Here is a 24,049-nt window from a genome sequence, read left to right on the forward strand (position 1 = left end):
AAAAAGTAACTTCCCCAAGTTCACTAGACTAGTTAAGTTGTAGATATCAGGGAGTCAGTAGATGAAACAAAATTTCTTCATGGAAAGTAGGGTTTTTTGGATTTTTTTTTTTAGAGTCTCACTCTGTCACCCAGGCTGGAGTGCAGTGCTTCCCAGGTTCAAGTAACTTCCCACCTCAGCCTCCCTAGTAGCTGGAACCACAGGCATCAGCCACCATGCCCAGTTAATTTTTGTAATTTTTGTAGAGATGGGGTTTTTCCATGGCGGCCAGGCTGGTCTTGAATTCCTGAATTCAAGCAATCTGCCTGCCTTGGCCTCCCAAAGTGGTGGGGTTACAGGCGTGAGCCATCACCTCTGACCAAAAGCAAGTTTATTAGAAAATTAAAGGAATAAAAACATGGCTACTCCATAGACAGAGCAGCAAGCCCATACTATAAGTATACTCAGTCAAGTATACTTATAGTTACTTCTTGATTGTATGCTAAACAAGGCATGGATTATTCATGAGTTTTCTGTATCCCGATGAAATGGGCAGTGATTTCCCTCAGAACTGTGGGTTCCTCCCCTTTTAGACCATATAGGATAACTTCCGGGCATTTCCAGCCCGGTGCGGCGGCTCACCCCTGTAATCCCAGTTTCTTCACATCCTGACTACCATTTGGCATTGTCAGTAGTTTTTAGTCATTCTGTAGATGTGTTGTGGTATCTTGTGGTTTTATTTGTTTGTTTGTTTGTTTGTTTGTTTTGAGGCTGGGTCTCATTCTGTCTCGAATGCTGAAGTGCAGTGGCGTGATCACAAGGCTTACTGCACCTTCACCTCTGAAGCTCAAATGAACCTCCCACTTCATCCTCCTGAGTTGCTGGGACTACAGGCATGCACTGCCATGCCTTGCTAATTTTTGTAATCTTTGTAGAGACAGAGTTTTACCACGTTGCCCAGGCTGGTCTCAAACTCTTGGGCTCAAGCTATCCTCCCACCTCAGCCTTCCAAAATGTTGGGATTACAGGCATGAGCCACCATGCCCAGCTTCTCGTGGTTTTCATTTGTATTTTCCTAATGGCTAATAATGTTGAACATTTTTTCCTGTGTTTATGTGCTTTCTTCAGTGAAATTCTCTTCAAGTCTTTTACACCTGCTCTAACTGGATTGTTAAATTTTGAGAGTTCTTTATATATCCTAAATAGTAGTACTGAGGTAGAAAAATAGGGTCTGGAGGCAGGGAACACAAGGCCGATTCACACTTCAGCTGTGACAGGAAATATCCTCTCCATTTACAAAGGACATACAAGGAGTAAATGACTTTGTAACTTTACCTCATCCTCTCCGTTTACATAGGACATACACCAAGAAACCAATGGAAACCTCTGGAGGGTATTTGAGCCACCCAAAATTCTGTAACAGGGCCCTTGAGCCCCTATGCTCGGGCCCACTCTCACCCTGTGGAGCACACTATCGTTTTCAATAAATCTCTGCTTTTGTTGCTTCATTCTTTCCTTGCTTTGTTTGTGTGTTTTGTCCAAGAACCTGGACACCCTCCACCAGTAACAGTAATTTGTCAGATATGTGGGTTGCGGATATTTTCTTCAACTCTGGAGCTTTTTTTTTTTCCTTTCATTCTCTTAATAGGGCCTATCACAGGCCAAAAGTCCAGTCGATCAATTTCTTCTTCATTGCTACCTCTGCCTCCCGGGTTCAAGCGATTCTCATGCCTCAGCCTCCCGAGTAGCTGGGGACTACAGGCACCTGCCACCATGCCTAGCTAATTTTTGCATTTTTAGTAGAGATAATGTTTTACCATGTTGGCCAGACTGGTCTTGAACTCCTGACCTCAGGTGATCTGCCCACCTCGGCCTCCCAAAGAGCTGGGATTACAGGCGGAAGCCTCTGTGCCCAGCCTGTTTGTTTTTTGCTCTGTTGTCCAGGCTGGAGTGCAGTGGCAAGATCATAGCTCACTGCAGCCCCTGCTTTCTGGGCTCAAGCAATCCTCCCAGCTCAGCCTCCCAAAGCAACGGAAACACACGTGTGAGCCATAGCCTGAGTTAATTTTTGTATAAGAGTTCTATCAAGGTTCATTTTTGTTTGTTTGTTTGCTTGCCTCTTAATGTCCAATTGCTCCAGCACCGTTTGTTAATAACACTATATGTCCTCCATTTTTTAATCTTTTGAATCTTTGTCAGAAATCAGTTGGGCATATTTGTGTACATCTATTTCTGGATTCTCTGTTCTGTTTCATTGATCTATATGTCTATCCCTCCACCAACACCACACAGTCTTTTTCTTTTCTTTTCTTTTCTGTTTTGTTTTCTTTTCTGTTTTGAGACGGAGTCTCACTCTGTCACCCAGGCTGGAGTGTAGTGGCATGATCTCGGCTCACTGCAACCTCCGCCTCCCAGGTTCAAGCAGTTCTTCTACTTCAGCCTCCCAAGTAGCTGGGACTATAGGTGTGTACCACCACACCAGGTTAATTTTTGCATTTTTAGTAGATACAGAGTTTCACTATGTTAGCCAGGCTAGTCTGGGACTCCTGACCCCGAGTGATCCACCCACCTGGCCTCCTAAACTGCTAGGATTATAGGCTTAAGCCACCACACCTGGCCCTTGTTTTCTTTTAGAGACAGATCACACCCACACTGCAGTGTAGTGGTGTGATCACAGCTCACTGTAGCCTCAGACTCCTGGGCTCAAGTGACCCGCCCACTTCAGCTTTTCAAGTAGCTAGGACTACCATGCCCATTAATTTTTAATTTTTTTTTAAAAGAGACAGTGTCTGGCTATGTCTTCCAGACTGATCTCAAACTCCTGGCCTCGAGTGATCTTTGCACTTGGGCCTCCCAAAGGGCTGGAATTACAGGTATGAAACAGCACACCTGGCTGTTTGGACGAACGGAGGCAAGATGGCGCAGTTCCGGGTTCTTCACCGTCAACTTTCCCGTGCCCGGGAAAAACACGGGTGGACTGCGCAGGCGCAACCCGACCTCCGACGGGGAAGAACCGGAACCCGCCTAGCCACGCCTACCGCTCCGCCCCCGACCCGCCTATGTCCCGCCCACTGCCCGCCCACTCCCGGGCCCAGGACATAAAAATAGCTCCCCGCGGGCACGCGGAGCGAACTTCCTCGGCCCCTCCTCGTACACGGGACTCGGGAACCTCGTCCGAGAACACCGGAGCGAGCTTCCTCGGCCCCTCCTCCTTCGTGGGACCCAGGAACCTCGCCCGAGAGCGCCGGAGCGAGCTTCCTTGGCCCCTGCTCCTGTGCGGACCTGGGAACCTCGCCCGAGAATGCCGGAGCGACTTCCTCAGCCTCCACGCCGGAGGCCGGTGAACCTCGCCCCTCCCTCACATTTGGTTTGTAAATAAAGGTTTTTTTTGCCTTGCCTACTTGCCTTTTCTCTGGCATTTGCTCTGGGGGTCGCATTAAAGCCAATCACTGGCCAGTCTTGATTACCATAGTTATTTTTGTAAGCCTCGAAATCAGGTAGATAACTTTCACTCACTTTGTTTATTTATATGTTTATTTTATTTTTTGAGATGGAGACTCACCCTGTTGCCCAGACTTCAGTGCAAAGGTGCGATCTCGGCTCACTGCAACCTCAGCCTCCCTGATTCAAGCGATTCTCCTGCCCCAGCCTCCCGAGTAGCTGGGATTATAGGCGCGTGCCACCACGCCCAGCTAATTTTTTGTATCTTTAGTAGAAATGGGGTTTCATAATGTTGGCCAGGCTGGTCTCGAACTCCTGACCTCAGGTGATCCGCCTGCCTCAGCCTCCCAAAGTGCTGGGATTATAGGTGTGAGCCACTGCGCCCAGCCTCACTCTATTTATGCTTTGCCCCTAATTGCTTTAGCTATTCTACTTCCTTTTCTTTTTTTTTTTTTTTTTTTTTTTTTTTTTGAAACGGAGTCTCGCTCTGTCGCCCAGGCTGGAGTGCTGTGGCCGGATCTCAGCTCACTGCAAGCTCCGCCTCCCGGGTTCCCGCCATTCTCCTGCCTCAGCCTCCCGAGTAGCTGGGACTACAGGCGCCCGCCACCGCGCCCGGCTAGTTTTTTGTATTTTTTTAGTAGAGACGGGGTTTCACCGTATTAGCCAGGATGGTCTCGATCTCTTGACCTCGTGATCCGCCCGTCTCGGCCTCCCAAAGTGCTGGGATTACAGGCTTGAGCCACCGCGCCCGGCCTTCTTTTTCTTATAAATTTTAAAATAATCTTGTTTGTGTATATCTCCAAAAAATCTTGCTGAGATATTGGTGGAAATTGTGTTACACCTGTATATTAATTTGGTATGAATGGACACATTATGTCTCTCCGTTTATTCAGATCTCTGATTTCTTTCATCAGCGTTGTGTGATTTTAAGCATACAAATCCCATATATGTGTTGTTACATTTATTTGTACATATTTCCCTGTGTGTGTGTGTGTCGATTCCTCGGGATTTTTTATTTATATAATATCATATGCAAATGGGGACAGTTTTATTTCTTCCTTTCCATTCCTTCCTGTATGCCTTTTCCTTATTCTTTCCTTATTGCACTGACTACAAGTGCTAGTACTATGTTGAATATGAGTGATAAAAGTAGTGTGAACCCCCAAAATTGAGACAGGTCTCAGGTAATTTAGACAGTTTATTTTGCCAAAGTTAAGGACACAAGCCCGTGAGACAGCCTCAGGAAGTCCTGATGACATGTGCCCATAGTGGTCAGGGTAGAGCTTGGATTATTATTATTATTATTTTTGAGACAGAGTCTTGTTCTGTTGCCCAGGCTGGAGTGCAGTGCCATGATATTGGCTCACTGCAAACTCTGTTTCCCAGGTTCAAACAATTCTCTGCCTCAGCCTCCCGAGTAGCTGGGATGACAGTGCCTGCCACCATGCCCAGCTAATTTTTGTATTTTTAGTAGAGACAGGGTTTCACCATCTTGGCAAGGCTGGTCTTGAACTCCTGACCTTCTGATCCACCCCGCCCCGCCCCGCCCTGCCAGCCTTCCAAAGTGCTGGGATTACAGGCGTGAGCTACTGTGCCTGGCTTCACACCTTGGATTTTTTACATTTAGGGAGTCATGAGACATTAATTAATATATGTAAGAAGTACATTAGTTCTGTCCAGAAAGGCGGGGACAACTAAGCAGGGAGGGGGCTTCCAGGTCACAGGTAGGTGAGAGACAAATGGTTGGATTCTTTTGAGTTTCTGATAAGCCTTTCCAAAGGAGACAATTAGAATATGCATTGATCTCAGTAAACAGAGGGATGATTTTGAATAGAATGGGAGGCAGATTTGTCCTGAGTAGTTCCCAACTTGAATCTTTCTCTTTAGCTTAGTGATTTTGGGGGCCCAAATATTTTCCTTTTACATACCCCCACCTTTTCTTTTTAAAATTCTTTTGGAGAGAGCATTTTAGAAGAAAATGAGTCTCTGGTCTCAGGTTTGGTCTGGTCTGTCATGGCTAGGACAGTTTTCCTAGACGAGTAGGTCCTGAAAGCTCATCTTTAGCAGGTTGTGAAATCTCATGTCCTGTGAAGAGAAAAATAGGGGGAGGAAGGGAGAAAAACAACAGCAAACAAAAGAACAATCCTGGAAAAATTGATATAGACCACATTACTTTGAAGTTCATACATCAGTAGGCAGATATGAAAGTGGCTTACATATGTAAATAGGTTGCTGTTATTCTGAAGTTTAAGTTGTCTATCTTCAGCTCACAGGGCTTTAAGAAAGCGTAGCTTAGTTTTCAGTGACTCCAAATTAGGAAAAAAGGGAAAAAAAGAAGGAAAATATTTTAGAACATTATTTTGATGACTTCTGAACAAGAAAAATTAGAATTCGGTCCAAACTGTAGAAAATAATAAACATTGAAAAACATTACATAAGACTAGAATCTAACAAGAGGTGTACTATAGTTTTGAAACAATTTTTCTCTCCCCAGTTTCGTATTTTTACTGAAGACAAATTATGGTAGGACTGGTTTGCTTTATTATACTTGGCCTAATTATTTATAAACAGTGTAGCAAGAATAATTATTTTTTACATAGGCTTTTAAATTGGCTTTGATGGAACTTTGTTCCATAGAAGGAATCTCAGATAAGCCTTTTTTTTTTTCTTTTCCCCTGAGACAGAGTCTTGCTCTATGGTCCAGCAGGAGTGCAGTGGCATGAACTCAGCTCACTGCAACCTCCACCCCCTGAGTTCAAGCAATTCTCCTGTCTCAGCTTCCTGAGTAGCTGGGATTACAGGCACACACCACCATGCCAGCTAATTTTTGTATTTTTAGTACAGGTGGGGTTTCACCATGTTGGCCAGGCTGGTCTCGAACTCCTGACCTTGTGAACCACCCACCTTGGCCTTTCAAAGTGCTGAGATTGCAGGAATGAGCCACTGTGCCTGGCCCTAAATTGTTAAAAGCTATTAATAACTCAAAAGAAAAATTTTAAGATTCAGAAAAACAGCACAACGGATTAGCAATGTTTAAAGTAAAAGTTGAAAAGATAACTTTAGGCCAGGTGTGGTCTAACAATGTGGACTGACATTATCAGTCACCTGACTGATAATGTACACTAAATTGTATCAGAATTATAGGAGCTTCCCATAATTTTGGAACACATACCAATAACATATTTATACAAATACAATGCAAAGAAAACCAAACACCATTTCTTATTTGACAATGCTTCCTGTATAATTTTTATACCAAACAAGCCAAAATATGTCATTTTAGACTTATGGAATGGAACATCTTAAAGGATTAATTAGGTCAGAAACAGATATAATTTATAATTTGATTTTGGAAAGTTTGTCAGATATCAAAGGTTTAAAACACTTGATATCACAAAATAGGATCCCAGGTCATTGTAAAATAAGTCATTAATTTAACCAAGCTGATAACTCAAGGATTTTTTTTTTTAACAAGATGAAAACCTTCATTGTTTGAGAGAGGAGACTTAGTTTTCCAAACAGTAAGCCCTAATAAAGACAGCATGAAGCCAATTAAATTTGTTTTTCAAAATTTTATAAACAATCTATAAAATTATTATCTTGACCATAAGATATAACTTCCATAAGCCTTTATAACCTTTATAACCTTTATTGAGGATTCAGTTAGTGCTTCAAGAAAACCTTGTTAATCTGACACAGAGGCTTATACACTTGTTTGCATCAGTGTGTCTTTGATATTAATGATAACTTATAGAGAAACTGAACTTATTTTATCTCTCAAAATAGGCCCTTGCAATCTCACATGCAATCTCACCTCTTTCACGATTGTCACTGGTACTTGAAAGAGTTAAATAGCTTTAATTTCTAGCCCTTTGTCTCAGGAATGCAATTTGTTTTGATTGGCATCTTCTACTGGGCCTGAACATGAGGCATTAATTGCTGTCAGTGTTTAAGATTTAGCAGGACTTGGTGTCCTTTTTCAGACCAAGGAGTCAAAGCCCTGAAACTCAATGTCACAAAGTCTTTAAAAGCACATACAGGGAGATAAATGGATGTAATAACCTTAATTAAAAATTTTTTATCTCAATTTTTTTCTAAGCAAACTAAAACTTAATAATAATATGACAACTTGATCATATAAAAGGTTTTATATATATATATATATATATATCTTCTTATTGTGTCTTACACCAACCGTTCATGACATGCTTGGACTTTCTGGTTTGCCCTGAACATTCCTCCTTTTTAAACAACCAGTTATTTTATTTTAGGACTGAATTTACCATGCAAGATTCTTTCTTATATAAAATTATTTCTCTTTAAGCTTTCTTACAAAACAAAACAAACAAACAAACAAAAAAACCCTTTTTTTCTTAAAACTTTTTTTTTTTGAGACCTAGTCTCACTCTGTCACCCAGGCTGGAGCACAGTGGCATGATCTCAGCTCACTGCAACCTCCTCCCAGGTTCAAGCAATTCTCCTACCTCAGACTCCGGAGTAGCTGCGATTACAGGCACTTGCCACCACCCCTGACTAATTTTGTATTTTTAGTGGAGATGGGGTTTCACCATGTTGGCCAGGCTGGTCTTGAACTCCTGACCTCATGATCTGCCCACCTTGCCTCCCAAAGTGCTGGAATTACAGGCATGAGCCACCACGCCCGGCCCACAAAAGGACAATTTTTTAAAGACAGAAAGCAAGCACAGAAACCAAATACATGGTTTTTTTTTCTGTTTTTTCCCCGTTTTTTTTTTCTTTTTTTTTTTGCAACTGCGAGGAATTTTAGCCAAATTAGAGAGGCCTTGTTACCCACAATTTGGAATTCTCACTTGGATTGGACCAAGTCAGGTGGAGTTGGTCAAATCCTGTGGGGGAAAGACTGGAACAAACAACAACAACAAAAAACCCAACAATATGATCACTGAGTGCTCTAATGGTAAGGAGAAACTAAGACCAGCTGGTTGTTAATCTTAACTTTAGCCAAAACAAACTCCAATTCAGTTACTTACCTAGGGATGGGTCTCAGGCTAAAGACTGCTCTCTACCATTCTAGAAGCAGGAAAAAAACCTCACCTTCCCTGTTGCAAGACAGCTCAAACTCCATAAAGGAGTTACCTGCCTTCCATTGTCATGGAAGCAGGAAAAAACTTACCTTCCTTGTGTTGGAAGCAAGTAAAACTACAAAAAAAAAAAAAAAAAGTAGTTGTACAGCAAAATATACTTTAGATCTCAACCAAATTTTGGGAGATTAGGGATTCTCTGGAGGGGGTGCTCTTAGACCTCAGCAAATTGTCCTATTGGTTTGAGCCATAAAGGTAGCTCATGCTGGTACCAAGCACTGATAGGAGATTTGTCAAAGGTCAGGGCAACTCCACTCAGAATTTTTCCGTGGTTATCAAAATGTGAACCCTGAAAATTTCGAGACAGATCTCAGTTAATCTGGAAAGTTTATTTTGCCAAGGTTAATGATGGGTGCCTGTGACACAGCCTCAGGCAGTCCTGATGACATGAGTCCAAGGTGGTTGGGGCACAGCTTCATTTTACGCATTTAAGGAGACATGAGGCATTAATTAATATATGTAAGAAGTACATTGGTTCTGTACAGAAGGGTGGGGAAAACTTGAAGCAGGGAGGGGGCTTCCAGGTCACAGGTAGGCAAAAGACAAATGGTTGCATTCTTTTGAGTTTCTGTTAAGCCTTTCCAAAGGAGACAATCAGAATATGCATCTATCTCGAGAGCAGAGGGGTGACTTCAAATAGAATGGGAGGCAGATTTGCCCTGAGCAGTTCCCAACTTGAATTTTCCCTTTAACTTAGTGATTTTGGGGGTCCAAAGTATTTTCCTTTCACAATAGACATTTCTTGCCTTATTCCCAAGCTTAGGGGGAAAGCATTCAGTCTTTCACCATTAAGTATAATGTTAGCTGTAGGTTTTCACAAATTCTCTTTTTTTGTTTGTTTGTTTGTTTGTTTGTTTGTTTGTTGTTAGGGTTGGGGTTTCACTATGTTGCCCAGGCTGGTCTCAAACTCTTGGGCTCAAGCCATCCTCCTGCCTCAGCCTCCTAAAGTACTAGTGTGGCAGGCCACGTCTCACTAATGCAGGCCTCCCTAACAACTGTTTCAGTACTGACTGAGTGGTTAAGTATTAAAAGCCAGTGCCCTTACACAAAGGCTGGGATATAACAAAAACCCACCAAGAGTTTTGTGTAGGCCTTTCCTGGGCCTTAAAGCATGACAAAATAATGAAGGAATTCTTAATAGGACCCGTTTAGGATTAAACAAGTTTTATCATGGGTTTGAAGAATCTCTCCAGGCCTTCACAAGCAAGTTTACTGGAGGTCTGAAGGAACTCCCCAAACCTCCATGATTTAGCAGGAGACAAGAGAAGGGTAATCACCCCAGCACCTAGACCCATTTAGATTAAGCAAATTTACTGAGGCTCCAGAGGAAGGTCCTCAGGACTCAGACCTTAATTATAGATTAAAAGTAGCTAATCACTTTTGTCTTTAGATGAATGCACACTTAACACGTAGACATATAGCTTAGAAGGTATATAAGCTCTGGAAAACTTTGAAATTTGGAATTGGTCTGGTGATAATTTCCAGGCCTTCTCCCTGTAATCGATTGCAGAAATAAAAACTCTCTTTCTCCCCAGTTCCTCTGGATCTCGTTACTGGGCCATGAGAAATAGCAGCCTGACCCACACTCTGGTCTGGGAATAAAATTTGGCAAGCCAGGCAGTAGAGACAGGGATGGTGCTGTGTTCAGCGGCTAGCAGCTTGCAACGAGACAATCTTCAGAAGGATCTCAGCAGCTTCCAGTGAGATTTCCCAGGGACCCTCTTGAAGGCTGTTTCATGCACAAAATTGCACGTCCCTTTCACTACTGGGGAAGAATGGAGATCAGGATTGGATGCACTCAAAGGGTGAGTTAATCGTGAGCCTATTGTTTTCCTATCTGGACTTGTTGAGCCATTTGTCTGGTACTACCAAGGGAAGCAATAGGGCTCATGCGTATACCCACTTTGAATTTTGGTTGACCAGGTTTTGAATTGGTTTTGAGCCTGTTTTCCTGAGTGCACTCCCCCTTGTGTTGCCCAAAATTTGTCTCCACTTATTGGTGTATCTGTCTTATTCCCTTTGATATCATGTAAACATGAAAATGGGAGGATTGGGTCCATTCCTGCATCCCCAGAGGCCTCTGGGAAGGAAAAATTTTTTTACTAGCTCGATGATTAAGTCAGCTTACTTAAAAGCTAGCATTCAAGATGTGTACATGTATATTTGCATATTGTATTTAAAAGGCCTTCATGGGCTAGGCATGGCAGCTCATGTCTATAATCCCAACACTTTGGGAGGCCGAGGCAGGCAAATCACAGGGTCAGGAGTTCGAGACCAGCCTGGTCAACATGGTGAAACCCCATCTCTACTAAAAATACAAAAAATTAGCTGGGCATGGTGTCAGGCGCCTGTAATCCCAGCTACTCAGGAGGCTGAGGCAGGAGAATCGCTTGAACCCAGGAGGCAGAAGATGCAGTGAGCCAAGATCGCGTGACTACACTCCAGCCCAGGTGACAGTGTGAGACTTTGTCTCAAAAAATAAATAAATAAAAATAATAGGACTTCATGTTTTTGTTTTTATTTTTGTTTATTTCTCTCCTAGGACCTTGTCTTTTTTAGCAAAAGTTTTTCTTCTCAGTTGACTGAATTCTGTTTTCTTCATTAATAGCTATTGCAACAGAAGCTACTCTAGGGTTTTTAAGAAAGAATAATTTAGACACTTAGAAATGTCTTTGTTTCAACAGGTGCTGGAGAGGATGTGGAGAAATAGGAACACTTTTACACTGTTGGTGGGATTGTAAACTGGTTCAACCATTGTGGAAAACAGTATGGCGATTCCTCAAGGATCTAGAACTAGAAATACCATAAGACCCAGCCATCCCATTACTGGGTATATACCTAAAGGATTAAAAATCATGCTGCTATAAAGACACATGTACATGTATGTTTATTGCGGCACTATTCACAATAGCAAAGACTTGGAATCAACTCAAATGTCCATCAGTGACAGACTGGATTAAGAAATGTGGCACATATACACCATGGAATATTATGCAGCCATAAAAAAAGGATGAGTTCATGTCCTTTGTAGGGACGTGGATGCAGCTGGAAACCATCATTCTCAGCAAACTATCGCAAGAACAGAAAACCAAACACCTCATGTTCTCACTCATAGGTGGGAACTGAACAATGACATCACTTGGACTCTGGAAGGGGAACATCACACACCGGGGCCTATTATGGGGAGGGGGGAGGGGGAGGAGGGAGGGATGGCATTGGGAGTTATACCTGATGTAAATGATGAGTTGATGGGTGCTGACAAGTTGATGGGTGCACCACACCAACATGGCACAAGTGTACATATGTAACAAAACTGCACGTTGTGCACATGTACCCTAGAACTTAAAGTATAATAAAAAAAAATTTGAAAAAAAAAAGAAATGTCTTTGTTTGAAAAAATATTTTTTAAGTGCATGGTAAAAGCTGGTCACATGGTCTAGCCTCATCACAAGTCTCCCTTTTTGAAAACCCAAGATTCGGTGTGGGCTCTGCCCAGAGCTCAAAGATCCTATTAAAAGATAAGGAAAAACGAGGTCTTATGAATCTGTAAAAATGTGCTTCTGTTGGCACGCCTAATACATCTAGGTATTTGTGTCTTGTGTATACTATGTTTCACTACTGAAAATATATAAAGGAGTTCTAATTAATTGGCTCAAAGAAAAAAAAGCACTTAAATGTTTTAATAGAACAAAGGAAAGACTAGTCAAATGCTTTTTCAAGTTTATGTGACTTAAGTAACATCTTTAATAAATAAGCTAGCTTTAAAAATTATTGGTAAAGTAATATTAGAAATGTCTTAGGAGTTACCAGTGTACATTTTTGTTTGCATTTATTGATCAAGCAATTTCATACTTATCTCTGCTAAATACTAGAAAGTGTCAAAATTTGGCATAGAGGCTACAAAACTATGACTCAGCCCAATACAGAATGATCTTTGCTTGTATAATTTTTAATAAATGAAACATTAATATCGGTTTAATGAAGATAGCTACATCTCGAATTATTTAGTTAAATACCCAAACTTCTAATCTTGTGTTAGGCAGCCTAGTCCACAGACATGAAGAAAGTTTGTTCTGTGAAAGGACTGTTAACATCTTTGTTTCAAAACTAAACTATAAACTAAGTTAATGAACAAGAATAGCTTGGAGGTTAGAAGCAAGATGGAGTCAGTTAGGTGAGATCATTTTCACTGCCTCAGTTATAATTTTGCAATGGCAGTTTCGTAACTTTAAATGAAGACTATCACAGTTTTCATAAATAATCTAGGTAAATGATTAAAATAAATAATGAGATAAATGTAACGGGATAAATACTCATAAACAAACTTGTCATAATTTAGAATCTAAAGTTATATTAAATTAAACAACAGACACTTTATTATTTGGGTATTTTCCAATAAAAATATATTGTAGAAAAACATTCTAAAAATTATGTCCTTTGTAAAGAGTAACTCATTTTTGTGTAATTCAAAGCTTATTTAAAGGTTATATATAAAATAAGGTATTAAAGAAAAGATAATTTATATAAGAAAGGATCTTGTATGGTAAATTCTTGCTGTAAAGTAAAATAACTGGTTGTTTAAAGAAAGGGCTGTTCAGGACAAGTCAGAAAGTTGAGTCATGTCAGAGATTGCCTGTGTAAGTCATGAAAGAATTTATGGAAGGGAATTTACACAAGAAAGGTTGTACAATTTAAAGGTAATTAGGTCTCCTAAATGCTTTATTTAAAAAATTGCCTCTACGACTCTTAGCTGTAAAACTTGCCTGCTTTACAGCTAGGTAAGGCCTAGGACACATGGAGTTAGATGCTGGAATAAGTCAGACTTCCCTGCACTTCTGTCTAGGTTCTAGGCTCCACACTTAGTACATAATTAAAATCCCAAACTTAGCAAGGTTTCCACAAAAGTAAAAGTTGCCAAGAGTAAGAGTGTAACATGTATTTGAGACTATTGAAGAAACAGTTTACATGCAAAGTGTGTAAGGAAAGTAAAATATATCTTTGGTAAAAAGATTATAAGGAGGCATGAGAATGTGGATTTTTGCCTAAATTTAAAGGTTAAAGGATTGCTTTAAGTTGAACAAAGTAAAGATGAAGGTTTAAGCAAGTTGTGGAAGGTTGATTGTAAAGGAAATTCTTTGTGTAAACATACTGGCTAAAGTTAAAGAGGTATCATCCAGTGTTTTTGTCAATTGAGCATTAAAATAAAAGCACAATGGGTTTCTCTTAGAGCACTAACCTGCTCTTTAACAAAAATTGTTAAGGGGTTTTTTTTTTGTTTTTTGTTTTTGTTTTTGTTTTTTGTTTTTGTTTTTGTTTTTTGAGATGGAGTCTCACTCTGTTGACTAGACTGGAGTGCAATGGCGCAATCTTGGCTCACTGCAAGCTCCGCCTCCCAGGTTCATGCCATTCTCCTGCCTCAGCCTCCTGAGTAGCTGGGACTACAGGCGCTCACCACCATGCTCTGCTAATTTTTTCTATTTTTAGTAAAGGGTTATAGAAGGTCTATAAAAATATTACTTTATGGTCAAACATTAAAATTGGGTAAATATGTCTATAAGGTTTTACTAAGAATTGGGTTTAACATTAATAGTACACTAATGTAAAGGTGTAATTGGCTATTTGGTATAAAAATTATACAGGAAGAATTGTCAAATATGAAATGGCATTTGGCTTTCTTTGGGCTATATTTGTACAAATATGTTATTGGTATGTGTTCCAAAGTTATGGGAGACTCCTATAATTCTAATATATCTTAGCATACATTATCGATAATAATTACAATTGTTAAGTTACTGTGTACCACAGAGGTAACAGATTTCCTTGTCAATTGTATCTTTAACAATGGCTACCCTAAAACTTTTTGTCATCCATAAACAATTGTTCTCTTGTTTTGGTCCTCTTTAGAAGGTGGTTTTATAATCAGCTATAAAGCTCTAACAGGTGCTCTTGAATGCAGGTTTCTGATAACTTTGGAGATTTTGACATCAGAACTGAGGAAAAATGTTCAGGATTTTTTTTTTTTTTTTTTTTTTTGAGACAGAGTCTTGCTCTGTCACCCAGACTGAAGTGCAGTGGTATGATCTCATCTCACTGCAACCTCCACCTCCCAGGTTCAAGCAATTCTGCTGCATTGGCCTCCCGAGTAGCTGTGACTACAGGTGTGCACCACCACACCCAGCTATTTTTTGTATTTTTAGTTGAGATGGAGTTTCACCATGGTAGCCAAGCTGGTCTCAAACTCCTGACCTCAAGCAATCTGCTCACCTCAGCCTCCCAAAGTGCTGGGATTACAGGCATGAGCCACCACGCCAGGCCTCAGGACTCTTGAAGAGCTAAAATGCTCATTAATATCAAGCAGGACGGGAATTAACTGCATTAACTGAACTAATAGAAGACTGAAGTGATCTTTTGACTTTTTGCTTAAAATATTGCTAATTCTTTGTTTTGTTTTTCAGAGTCAAGGAAACTTTTCTTTTGAGCTATTGACAGCTTTTGACAATTTAGTATACTCCCGTGAACACAATTTGGAGCATATTTGTTTCTCTCTACCTGTTTTTCTCCAAAATTTGAAAACTATTTTTAAGTATTCTTAATCTATGGCAATATAGTTATTTGGATAAGCGCAATAAGAATCTGTTTTCTTTTGTAACAGGACACAATTGGATAAACTGGTCATTTTACCAAGGCTTTGACTGGAATGGTGTACTTTCCTTTAAGAAATCAAACTTGACTTATGGAGCCAATAAAGCCTTTGGAAAACTGGCCTCATATTTTGTGTACACAGTCCTTGTACAGGGTTTCTGATCTGTGGTAAGTAAAGAATGTCACTTTCTGACAGGCCAGGAACCCCAACTTGTCTTGGAACCTCAAGAGGAGAGAAATTCACCCAACACATAGGTATTTGATGGTACAAATCCATGACTGGGCTTGGCTTTAAAGTCTTATCTGAGATTCCTGCTGTGGAACAAAGTTCCATCAAAGCCAGTTTAAAAGGTCTATGTGAGAAATAATTATCCTTGCTGCAGTTTACACAAATAATCTGGCTGGCTGGGCGCGGTGGCTCACACCAGTAATCCCAGCACTTTGGGAGGCCAAGGCGGGCAGATCACGAGGTCAGGAGATCAAGACCATCCTTCCCAACATGGTGAAACTCCATCTATACTAAAAATACAAAAATTAGCTGGGTGTGGTGGTGCATGCCTGTAATCCCAGCTACTCAGGAGACTGAGGCACGAGAATTGCTTGAACCCGAGAGGTGGAAGTTGCAGTGAGCCAAGATCGTGCCACTGCACTACAGCATGGTGACAGAGTGAGGCTCTGTCTCAAACAAACAGACAAACAAATAATCTGGCCAAGTATAATAAAGCAAATTGGTCCTATCATGATTTGTCTTTAGTAAAAATGGGAAACTGGAGAGAGAAAAGTTATGTTTCAAAAACTGTAGTATACTTGTTGTTAAATTCTAGTCTTGCCTGATGTTTTTCAGTTTTTATTACTTTCTACAGTTTGGATTAAATTCTAATTTTTCTGGCTACAGGTCTCCAAAATAATGTTTTCAATTTTTTCCTCTTTCATTTCCTTTATCCCCATTCTTTCAATTGGAAATCACTGAAACTTAAACTGTGCTTTCTTAAAGCCCTGTGAACTGAAGACTAAATAACTTAAATTTCAGAAGAAAACAGCAGCAACCTATTTTTATGTTGTTATTGCATACTATTATGCTGTTGCAACCTATTTACATGTGTTGCTGTTGTATACTAGTATGTTTCAACAGGCGCTGCCTCTAAGCCCCGAAACAGAGAGTGCTACCAAGAACAAATCGACCTCTTCCACTCCAGTGCTGCATTCGGTGCCCCATAACGGCAGCCCTCTCTCAGCAGGAAGTAGCCAGAAAGGTTATGATGCCCCCTCTTCCTACAATTCTTGTGATAAATAAACATACAAGCATGATAGAAATCACGTGCAAATTGCAAGTGGGGAATGTGGCAGGCAGATCTCACTAAAGCAGGCCTCCATAACAACTGTTTCAGTACTGATTGAGTGGTTAAGTTAAATATTAAAAGCCAGTGGCCCTTATACAAAGGCTGGGATATAACAAAAGCCCACCAAGAGTTTTGTGTAGGCCTTTCCTGGGCCTTAAAGCATGACAAAATAATGAAGGAATTCTTAACAGGATTCGTTTAGGATTAAACAAGTTTTATCATTGAGTCTGAAGAAGCTCTCCAGGCCTCCACGAACAAATTTACTGGAGGTCTGAAGGAACTCCCTAAACCTCCGTGATTTAGCAGGAGACAAGATAAGGGTAATTACCCCAGCACCTAGACCCATTTAGATTAAGTAAATTTACTGAGGCTCCAGAGGAAGGTCTTCAGGACTCAGACCTTAATTATAGATTAAAAGTAATTAATCACTTATGTCTTTAGACGAATGCACACTTACACATAGACATATAGCTTAGAAGGTATATAAACTCTGGAAAATGTTGTAATTTGGAGTTGGTCTGGCAATAACTTCCAGGCTTTCCCCCTGTACCTGGTTGCAGAAATAAAAACTCTCTTTCTCCCCAATTCATCTGCATCTCATTATTGGGGCACAAGAAATAGCAGCCCAACCGTCAGTTTCATCCGGGAACATTAGGATTACCGGCGTGAGCCACTGTGGTTTGCCTGCAAATGCTCTTTATCAAGTTGGGGAAGGTCCCCTCAATTCCCATTTTCAGAATTTTTTAAATAAGAAATTTAAAAACTGTATGTTAAACTTGTGATGTTAAATTTTGTCAAGTATTTTTTCTGCATTGATTTATATGATTATATGATTTTTCTTCTTTTTCCTTTTAATGTGGTTGATCATTTTGATTGTTTTTCAAATATTGAACCATCTATGTTTCCTTACAATAAATTCTATTTAGTTATGGTAAATTAATTCTTTTTATGCAGTGCTGAATTCTATTTGCTAATATTTTATTAAGAATGTTTACACCTACATCAAGTAGAGTTTTATGGATGGAAATTAAAAGAAAAGAATTTTGGGGCTGAACATGGTGGGGCCCTGCTGTAACTGCCCAACAGGTTCACCTTGCCCACTGCCTAGACCAGAACCGATTTATCAAGACAGGGGAATTGCAATACAGAAAGAGTAATTCATGCAGAGCTGGCTGGACAGGAGACAGGAGTTTTATTATTAATCAAATCAGTCTCCCTGTGCATTCAAGGACCAGAGATTTTAAGGATGATTTGGTGGGTGGAGTGCCAGTGAGTCGGGAGTGCTGATTGGTCAAGTCAAAGATGAAATCATAGGGAATCTAAGCTATCCTCCTGTGCTGAGTCAGTTCCTGGGTGGGCGCCACTAGAACAGATGAGCCAATTTATCGATCTGGGTGATGCCAGCTGATCCATTCAGCGCAGGGTCTGCAGAATATCTCAAGCACTGATCTTAGGTTTAACTATAGTGATGTTATCCCCAGGATCTATTTGGGAAGGCTCAGAATTTTGCAGCCTCCAGCTGCATTACTCCTAAACCATAATTTCTAACCTTGGGGCTAATTTGTTAGTCCTGCAAAGGCAGTCTAGTCTTCAGGCGAGAAGGGGGTTTGTTTTGGGAAAGTGCTGTTAGTTAGCATTATTAACTAGTTCCCTTAACCACAAACATCTTGTAACTAAGAGTGCCCAACCCCCTGGGAATATAACCCAGCAGATTTGGCTTTTTCTGGCCTTTATTCAAGACGGAGTCACTCTGGTTAGGTTGCCTGACACAAGTGCACAGAGACTGACACGCTCAAAGGGAAGATGATGTGAAGACACGTGAGAAGATAGTCACGTGACGCCAAGGTTTACCACAAGCATCTGCACCAAGAATTCGATGCATGGGCCTTTACGAGCTCCCAACCAATTTCCATTAGCCTCCCAAACCCTTCTCAGAATAAACATATAATTTTAAAAACAGTTTTGAGGTTCAGTACCCAGTATCTTTCTTCCAGTCCTATTGCCTCCCTTATAGCCCTATTTTTTATATATATATATATATATATATATATACTTTTTTTTTTTTTTTTGAGGTGGAGTCTCACTCTGTCGCCCAGGCTGGAGTGCAGTGGCATGATCTCCGCTCACTGCAACATCCACCTCCCGGGTTTAAGCAGTTCTCCTGCCTCAGCCTCCCGAATAGCTGGGAATACAGGCACACGCCACCACAACCGGCTAATTTTTTGTATTTTAGTAGAGATGGGGTTTCACCATGTTGCCCAGGCTAGTCTGGAACTCCTGAGCTGAGGCAATCCACCCTCATTGGCCTTCCAAAGTGCTGGGATTACAGGCGTGAGCCACTGCACCCAGCCAAGTCCTATTATAGTTCTTAGTTGCCCCAAGAGGACAGGTTTACGTTGTAGAAATGCAATACATTTCAAATTGAACCACAGCATAACTTTTAAAAAATGTTCTGTAGCTGACAGCCTTTGCATAAATTGTATCAGTGAGAACGTTATGTCAGTGGGAGAGATCTGATCCCACCAACTCTCATCTTGCCTTTAGCCTTCAAGCTGCCTTTGATTATTCCTGGACCTCTGGGCCAAGCTAACTTTGGGAGGCATTTAGGTTATAGGTTAGATGATAATAGCCCTTCCCCAAACTTTACACTAAATGACCACCAGGCTAAGAAAATAGAGGAGGCCACTATTCCTGAGGTCACAAAATATGCAACTTCTCCAATTACTCCTGCAGACACCATCACTATTGTAGAACCTAAGGTTGGCCTTTTGAGGTATCTTTTCAGGTTTTTTTACATGTCTGACACCTGGCTCCACCTGGACCTACCAACTGCTCCTGCAGCCCTACCTGGAAGCAAATCAACACAAGAAGACAGCTTCAACTCCCTGTGATTTCATCTCCAACCCAACCAATCAGCAGCAAGCCCCCATTGCCTAGCCACGCCTGCCCCTACCCCTAAACTATCTTTGAAAAATCCTAGCCCCCAAATCCTCAGAGACTGATTTGAGTAATTATAAAACTCCAGTCTCCCTTTCAGCCAGCTCTGCATGAATTAAACTGTTTCCCCACTGCAATTCTCCTGCCTTCATAAATTGGCCGACTTTCTCTGGGCAGCAGGCAAAAAGAACCCACTGGGGGATTACATAGCCACTCCTCATCAGAGAAATTTCCACTGGCTCTTCTTCCAGCCTCAGCTCTGTTTGGCTAATCTTTCTATATATATAGCCTTCACTTCTTTTCATCTTTCTCTCTTCTTTCCTCTCCTAGGAGCAAAACAACATTTCTCCTGGGCCGCAGTTTGGCAATTATCTTTTGTTGCCTTTGCTGCAGCTCCTATGCCATCAGTTCCCAACTCCAACTTCCATGAACCAAGGAGGTATTTTTCTTAAACAAAAACCACTCCAATCCTGAAGATTGGAATTTCACCACTACCTGTAAGGATAACAAGCTTTAATCTGGTTTCTACATGTGGTTTTTGTTTGTTTTGTTCCTGTGATTATAAACTGTAATGAAAAAAGAAAATTTTACTGTAATACTTGCTTTATCATGTATTTATCCATGTAGGCAACCTTCTTTCTATCCTATCCATCAATCCATCTTATATTCTGGATACCTTTTTTTTTTTTTTTTTTTTTTAAGAGACATGGTCTCGCTATTTTGTCCGGGCTGGTCTCAAACTTCTAGGCTCAATCAATCATCCCACCTTGGTCTTCCAAAGAGCTGGGATTACAGGCATGGGTCACTGCGCCAGCATCTGGATACATTTCAGAGAAAATTGTATACATTGGTAGGCCTCCCCCTAAACACTTCAATATGAATATCATCAACTAGAGGTGACATTTTATTTATATTTTTTCCTTTTGAAGTCATATTAGCATATTATAAGATGCACAATTTTTTTGTGCGTGTGTGAGATGGGGTCTTACTCTGTCACCCAGGCTGGAGTGCAGTGGCACCAACTCGGCTCACTGCAACCTCCACCTCCTGGGTTCAAGCGATTCTCATGCCTCAGCCTCCTGAGTAGCTGAAACCACAGGCAAGTGCCACCACACCCAGCTAATTTTTGTATTTTTGTGGAAACGGGGTTTCGCTATGTTGCCCAGGCTGGTCTCAAACTCCCCACCTCAAGTAATCTGCCCGCCTCGGCCTCCCAAAGTGCTGGGATTACAGGTGTGAGCCACCGCGCCTTGGCTGTAGTGTTATTTTTGTGGCAAAAAATTGAAACCCTAAAATTCTAACTGCAGTGGGGCGGTAAGTGTTATTTCAAGCCCTGTGATACAGACCAACTTGGAAGCTTCAGACAGGAAAAGCTTAGGATAGTGTTTGCTACATAGTTATTTATTTTTAACTAAGCATGTAACTTTTATGTATCTTCCAAATGGCATGGAACACCGCTCACTGCAGCCTGGAACTCTTAGGCTCAAGTGATCCTCCCACCTCACTCAGCCTTCTGAGTAGCTCGGATAGCAGGCGCGTGTCACCACACCAGCTAATTTTTGTTATTTTTTGTAGAGAGGGGGTCTCAATATGTTGCCCAGCCATTATGGATTTTATGCATTCGGGACCATCCCGTGCGTAAAGCATGACAGAACCCTGCGTCATATTTTTCTCTGCCGCAGCTTTCAGCGCAGGGGCACCTCACCGGCTGGGCGGGGTCAGGGCTCTGTCCAGACAATGGCTGCAGAGTAAAAAGCACTTCTATTTATGGCAGGGCAAGGGCGAGGGGAGGGAGAAAGGAGCAGGAAAAGAGAAGTGGCCACATTTTTGTTTTTTGCTTTGTTACATGTAATTTTGAAACAGTATTTAGAAGTAGCCTCTCCTACAGCCCCTGCTGTAGCTTGTCTCCTAGCTCTGTGAGGTGAGTTATTCAGTACCCTCTAACATAAAAATGACCTTCAGACAGACAGACAGACACACACACACACACACACACACACACAGAGGAAAACATGTCATCCACTTTTTCTTCCTTTCCCGTCCCCAGACCCTCGATTCTCTCTTTAAAATGACTGTTGTGAAGATAATGTAACAATACAAAGTAATACTAATGACAAATTATCAAAAAAGAAAAAACCGAAATAAAAATCTTTATTAGTGTTTTAAAAATGATGTAAAAGACCATGGGAAAACAAATGCCAACAATATTTATGTCTAACTTTTTTGTTCATATTTCCAAAACGTTTATAACATAATTTTAAAGGAAAAATAATTTTAAAAATACATATCTGAAAATGAAACCCCGCCGTTTGCAACGACCAGCTGGCTTAATCTGACTTTTCGCAGATGTAGCAGTGTTGGAAACCATCAGTCCTTTTGCTGAGGGAAGGAAGAGATGGGAGGGGTAGAAAGGGCGGTGGTTATTGCCTTTAGTATTTCGATCCGGTCACACAACCTAAATCCAACATCTGCATCAAATGTCTCCTTTCCGAAATACTCTCCCTAAAATGACAGAGAACCTGGCCAGGTGGACAGAACGGCCCCTGCGCATTTGCAGGTGTCCTGGTGGGCTTGCCGGGCAGAGGGCTTGCGGGTCTCAGGAAGCTGCCGCGTCCGCCCAGGCCCCGTCCCCGGCCCATTCAGGCCCCGCCCCCGACCCACCGGCCCCGCCCCCGACCCACGCGGCCCCGGCCCCGCCCCGTCCGCCTCCGTCACGTGATGGTGCGCCGGGTCCAGCCTGTTGCTGATGCTGCCGTGCGGTACTCGTCATGGAGCTGGTACTGCGGCGCTCTCCAGTCCCAGGGTGGTTGCTGCTGCTGCCGCTGCTGCTGGGCCTGAGCGCAGGTAGGTTCAAGCAAGAGGCGAACCAGCTGCCGTGCTTCTTTTTTCCCCAGGCGTGAGAGTTTGTTAGTGGGGTTGTGCTTTTGAAAACACATCTCTTTTCCCCGGTTCTTACCTTGTGTAATTATATTGCTTTTAAATCTCACTTTTTTTTTTTTTCTTAACAAATTCAAAGTGCTTTTTCTATCCTTTTCTGGCTCTGGGTGGTCTGAGTGCTTCCGTTCTCTCCTACGCCTAGATAGAAGCTGTGTGCAGAAATGTATAATTTGGGGAAACTGCTGGTCGATGAGGTTTCCCTGATTCAAAGGCCGCGATTGGCTGCTAAATGAGGATATAAGGTCTTTTTAGTTTGAGCTGAAATCTGCGGTCAAAAGTACCCTTAAATCCTACCACAATGGGACATTTCATTGAGATAAGGCCCTTTCTTCTCTTGATCAAAACAAACAAGATAACATCTTCCCCCACAGCGATCTTTTTTGGCAAAAAACAGATTTGTGTTTAATAAAATAGGATGACTTGCAAATTGATTTTCACTCTTCATTCAGCAAAACCTCTCCTAGTCTGAAGCAAGAACTGAGAACTGGAACTGGCCACAAGTTTGCCTTGTGATCTTAGGCAAGTTGTTGAACAGTTTTGTTTTCCCTTTTGTAAAATGGGGATCATCTGGCCCTTTGGCCAGTGTGTCTGGGAGATTTTGTAAAATTAGTTGCTCTGCCAGTTTTATCAGTAGTCACTGCCAGGCAAGTAGGAGAAGTAGAGAAGTGCCTGGGGTTAGGTCAAAAGGGACCTGTGCCTTATCTGTCATTCTCAAGGGAGCCCAGCCTTATCTGTTATTGTCAAGGACAAGATAATCGTGTGTTACTTGTATACAGAACCTTATAGCTAAGTCTGTAATGTTTTAGCCAGCTGTTTCGCTCCTTAGGACACTTTCTGGTTTTCTTAATCTCCATTCTTGTTTTGTTTTGAGTCAGGGCCTCACTATGTTCCAGGCTGGTCTGGAACTGCCTGACTCAAGTGATCTTTCTACCTCAGCATCCCAAGTAGCCAGGACTACAGACACAGGCCACCACCCTGGCTCTTTCTTATTTACAAGACGTGGTCTCATTTTCTTCCTCCCTACTCCTGTCTCTTGGCTGTTGGGACCAGTGCTTTTTGACTTACCAATGAGCCTTGAAATTTGAGAAGGGAGGAAGCAGAAGGCAGAAAACTCCAGTCACCCAGGGGATCCCTCCCATCATCTTTTAACATCAGCCTCCCTACTTTTTTTTTTTCCCAGAGTGGTTTTTGAGAAACAAACAAACAAAAAGATACTATAACTTGGAAATTGTTACGTTAGCAAAAAGTGACAAAGGAAATGTTTTTAGCCTACTTTTTTCTAATACATATTTTGTGGATGCTAGAAAAGGAAAATTGGAGTAGGGGGATTATAGGATACATATATTTAAACACACATACACAGATATATATCGTTCTGTTTAAAAAAATCATCTACATGAGTTAGGAAAATTGCCCTTTTTCATATTTGTTGTAGCTCTTTCTTTGCTGTTTGCCTTTTTATTTTTGATGTACAGAAATTTTGTTGTGTAGAAATATAACAAGTTTCTGTTCTCACCTCCATCGATATTTCTTTTGTACAGTCTCCGGGGTTTGCTTAGATTCTTCATCCAGACATCAGAAATATATTTAACTATATTTTTGTATTATTTTTAGTGTTTAAATTTTAAAATTTAAGTACTTGATCCACATGGA

General features: G+C 41.4%; 1 protein-coding gene across 1 annotated transcript in view; it reads left to right on the forward strand.

The window, feature by feature from the left end:
- Positions 1 to 22,157: 22,157 nt before the first annotated feature.
- The window catches only part of SCPEP1 (serine carboxypeptidase 1), a 30,609-nt gene continuing 28,717 nt past the window's right edge, over positions 22,158 to 24,049 (forward strand). The window contains exon 1 of the mRNA XM_033183598.1: positions 22,158 to 22,303. Within this exon, the coding sequence (XP_033039489.1) occupies positions 22,228 to 22,303 (76 nt within the window). The 5' untranslated portion in view covers positions 22,158 to 22,227. The remainder of the gene's footprint in view (positions 22,304 to 24,049) is intronic.

The sequence above is a fragment of the Trachypithecus francoisi genome, unplaced genomic scaffold (assembly GCF_009764315.1).
Source record: "Trachypithecus francoisi isolate TF-2019V2 unplaced genomic scaffold, Tfra_2.0 Lachesis_group20, whole genome shotgun sequence".
Taxonomy (NCBI): Eukaryota; Metazoa; Chordata; class Mammalia; order Primates; family Cercopithecidae; genus Trachypithecus; species Trachypithecus francoisi.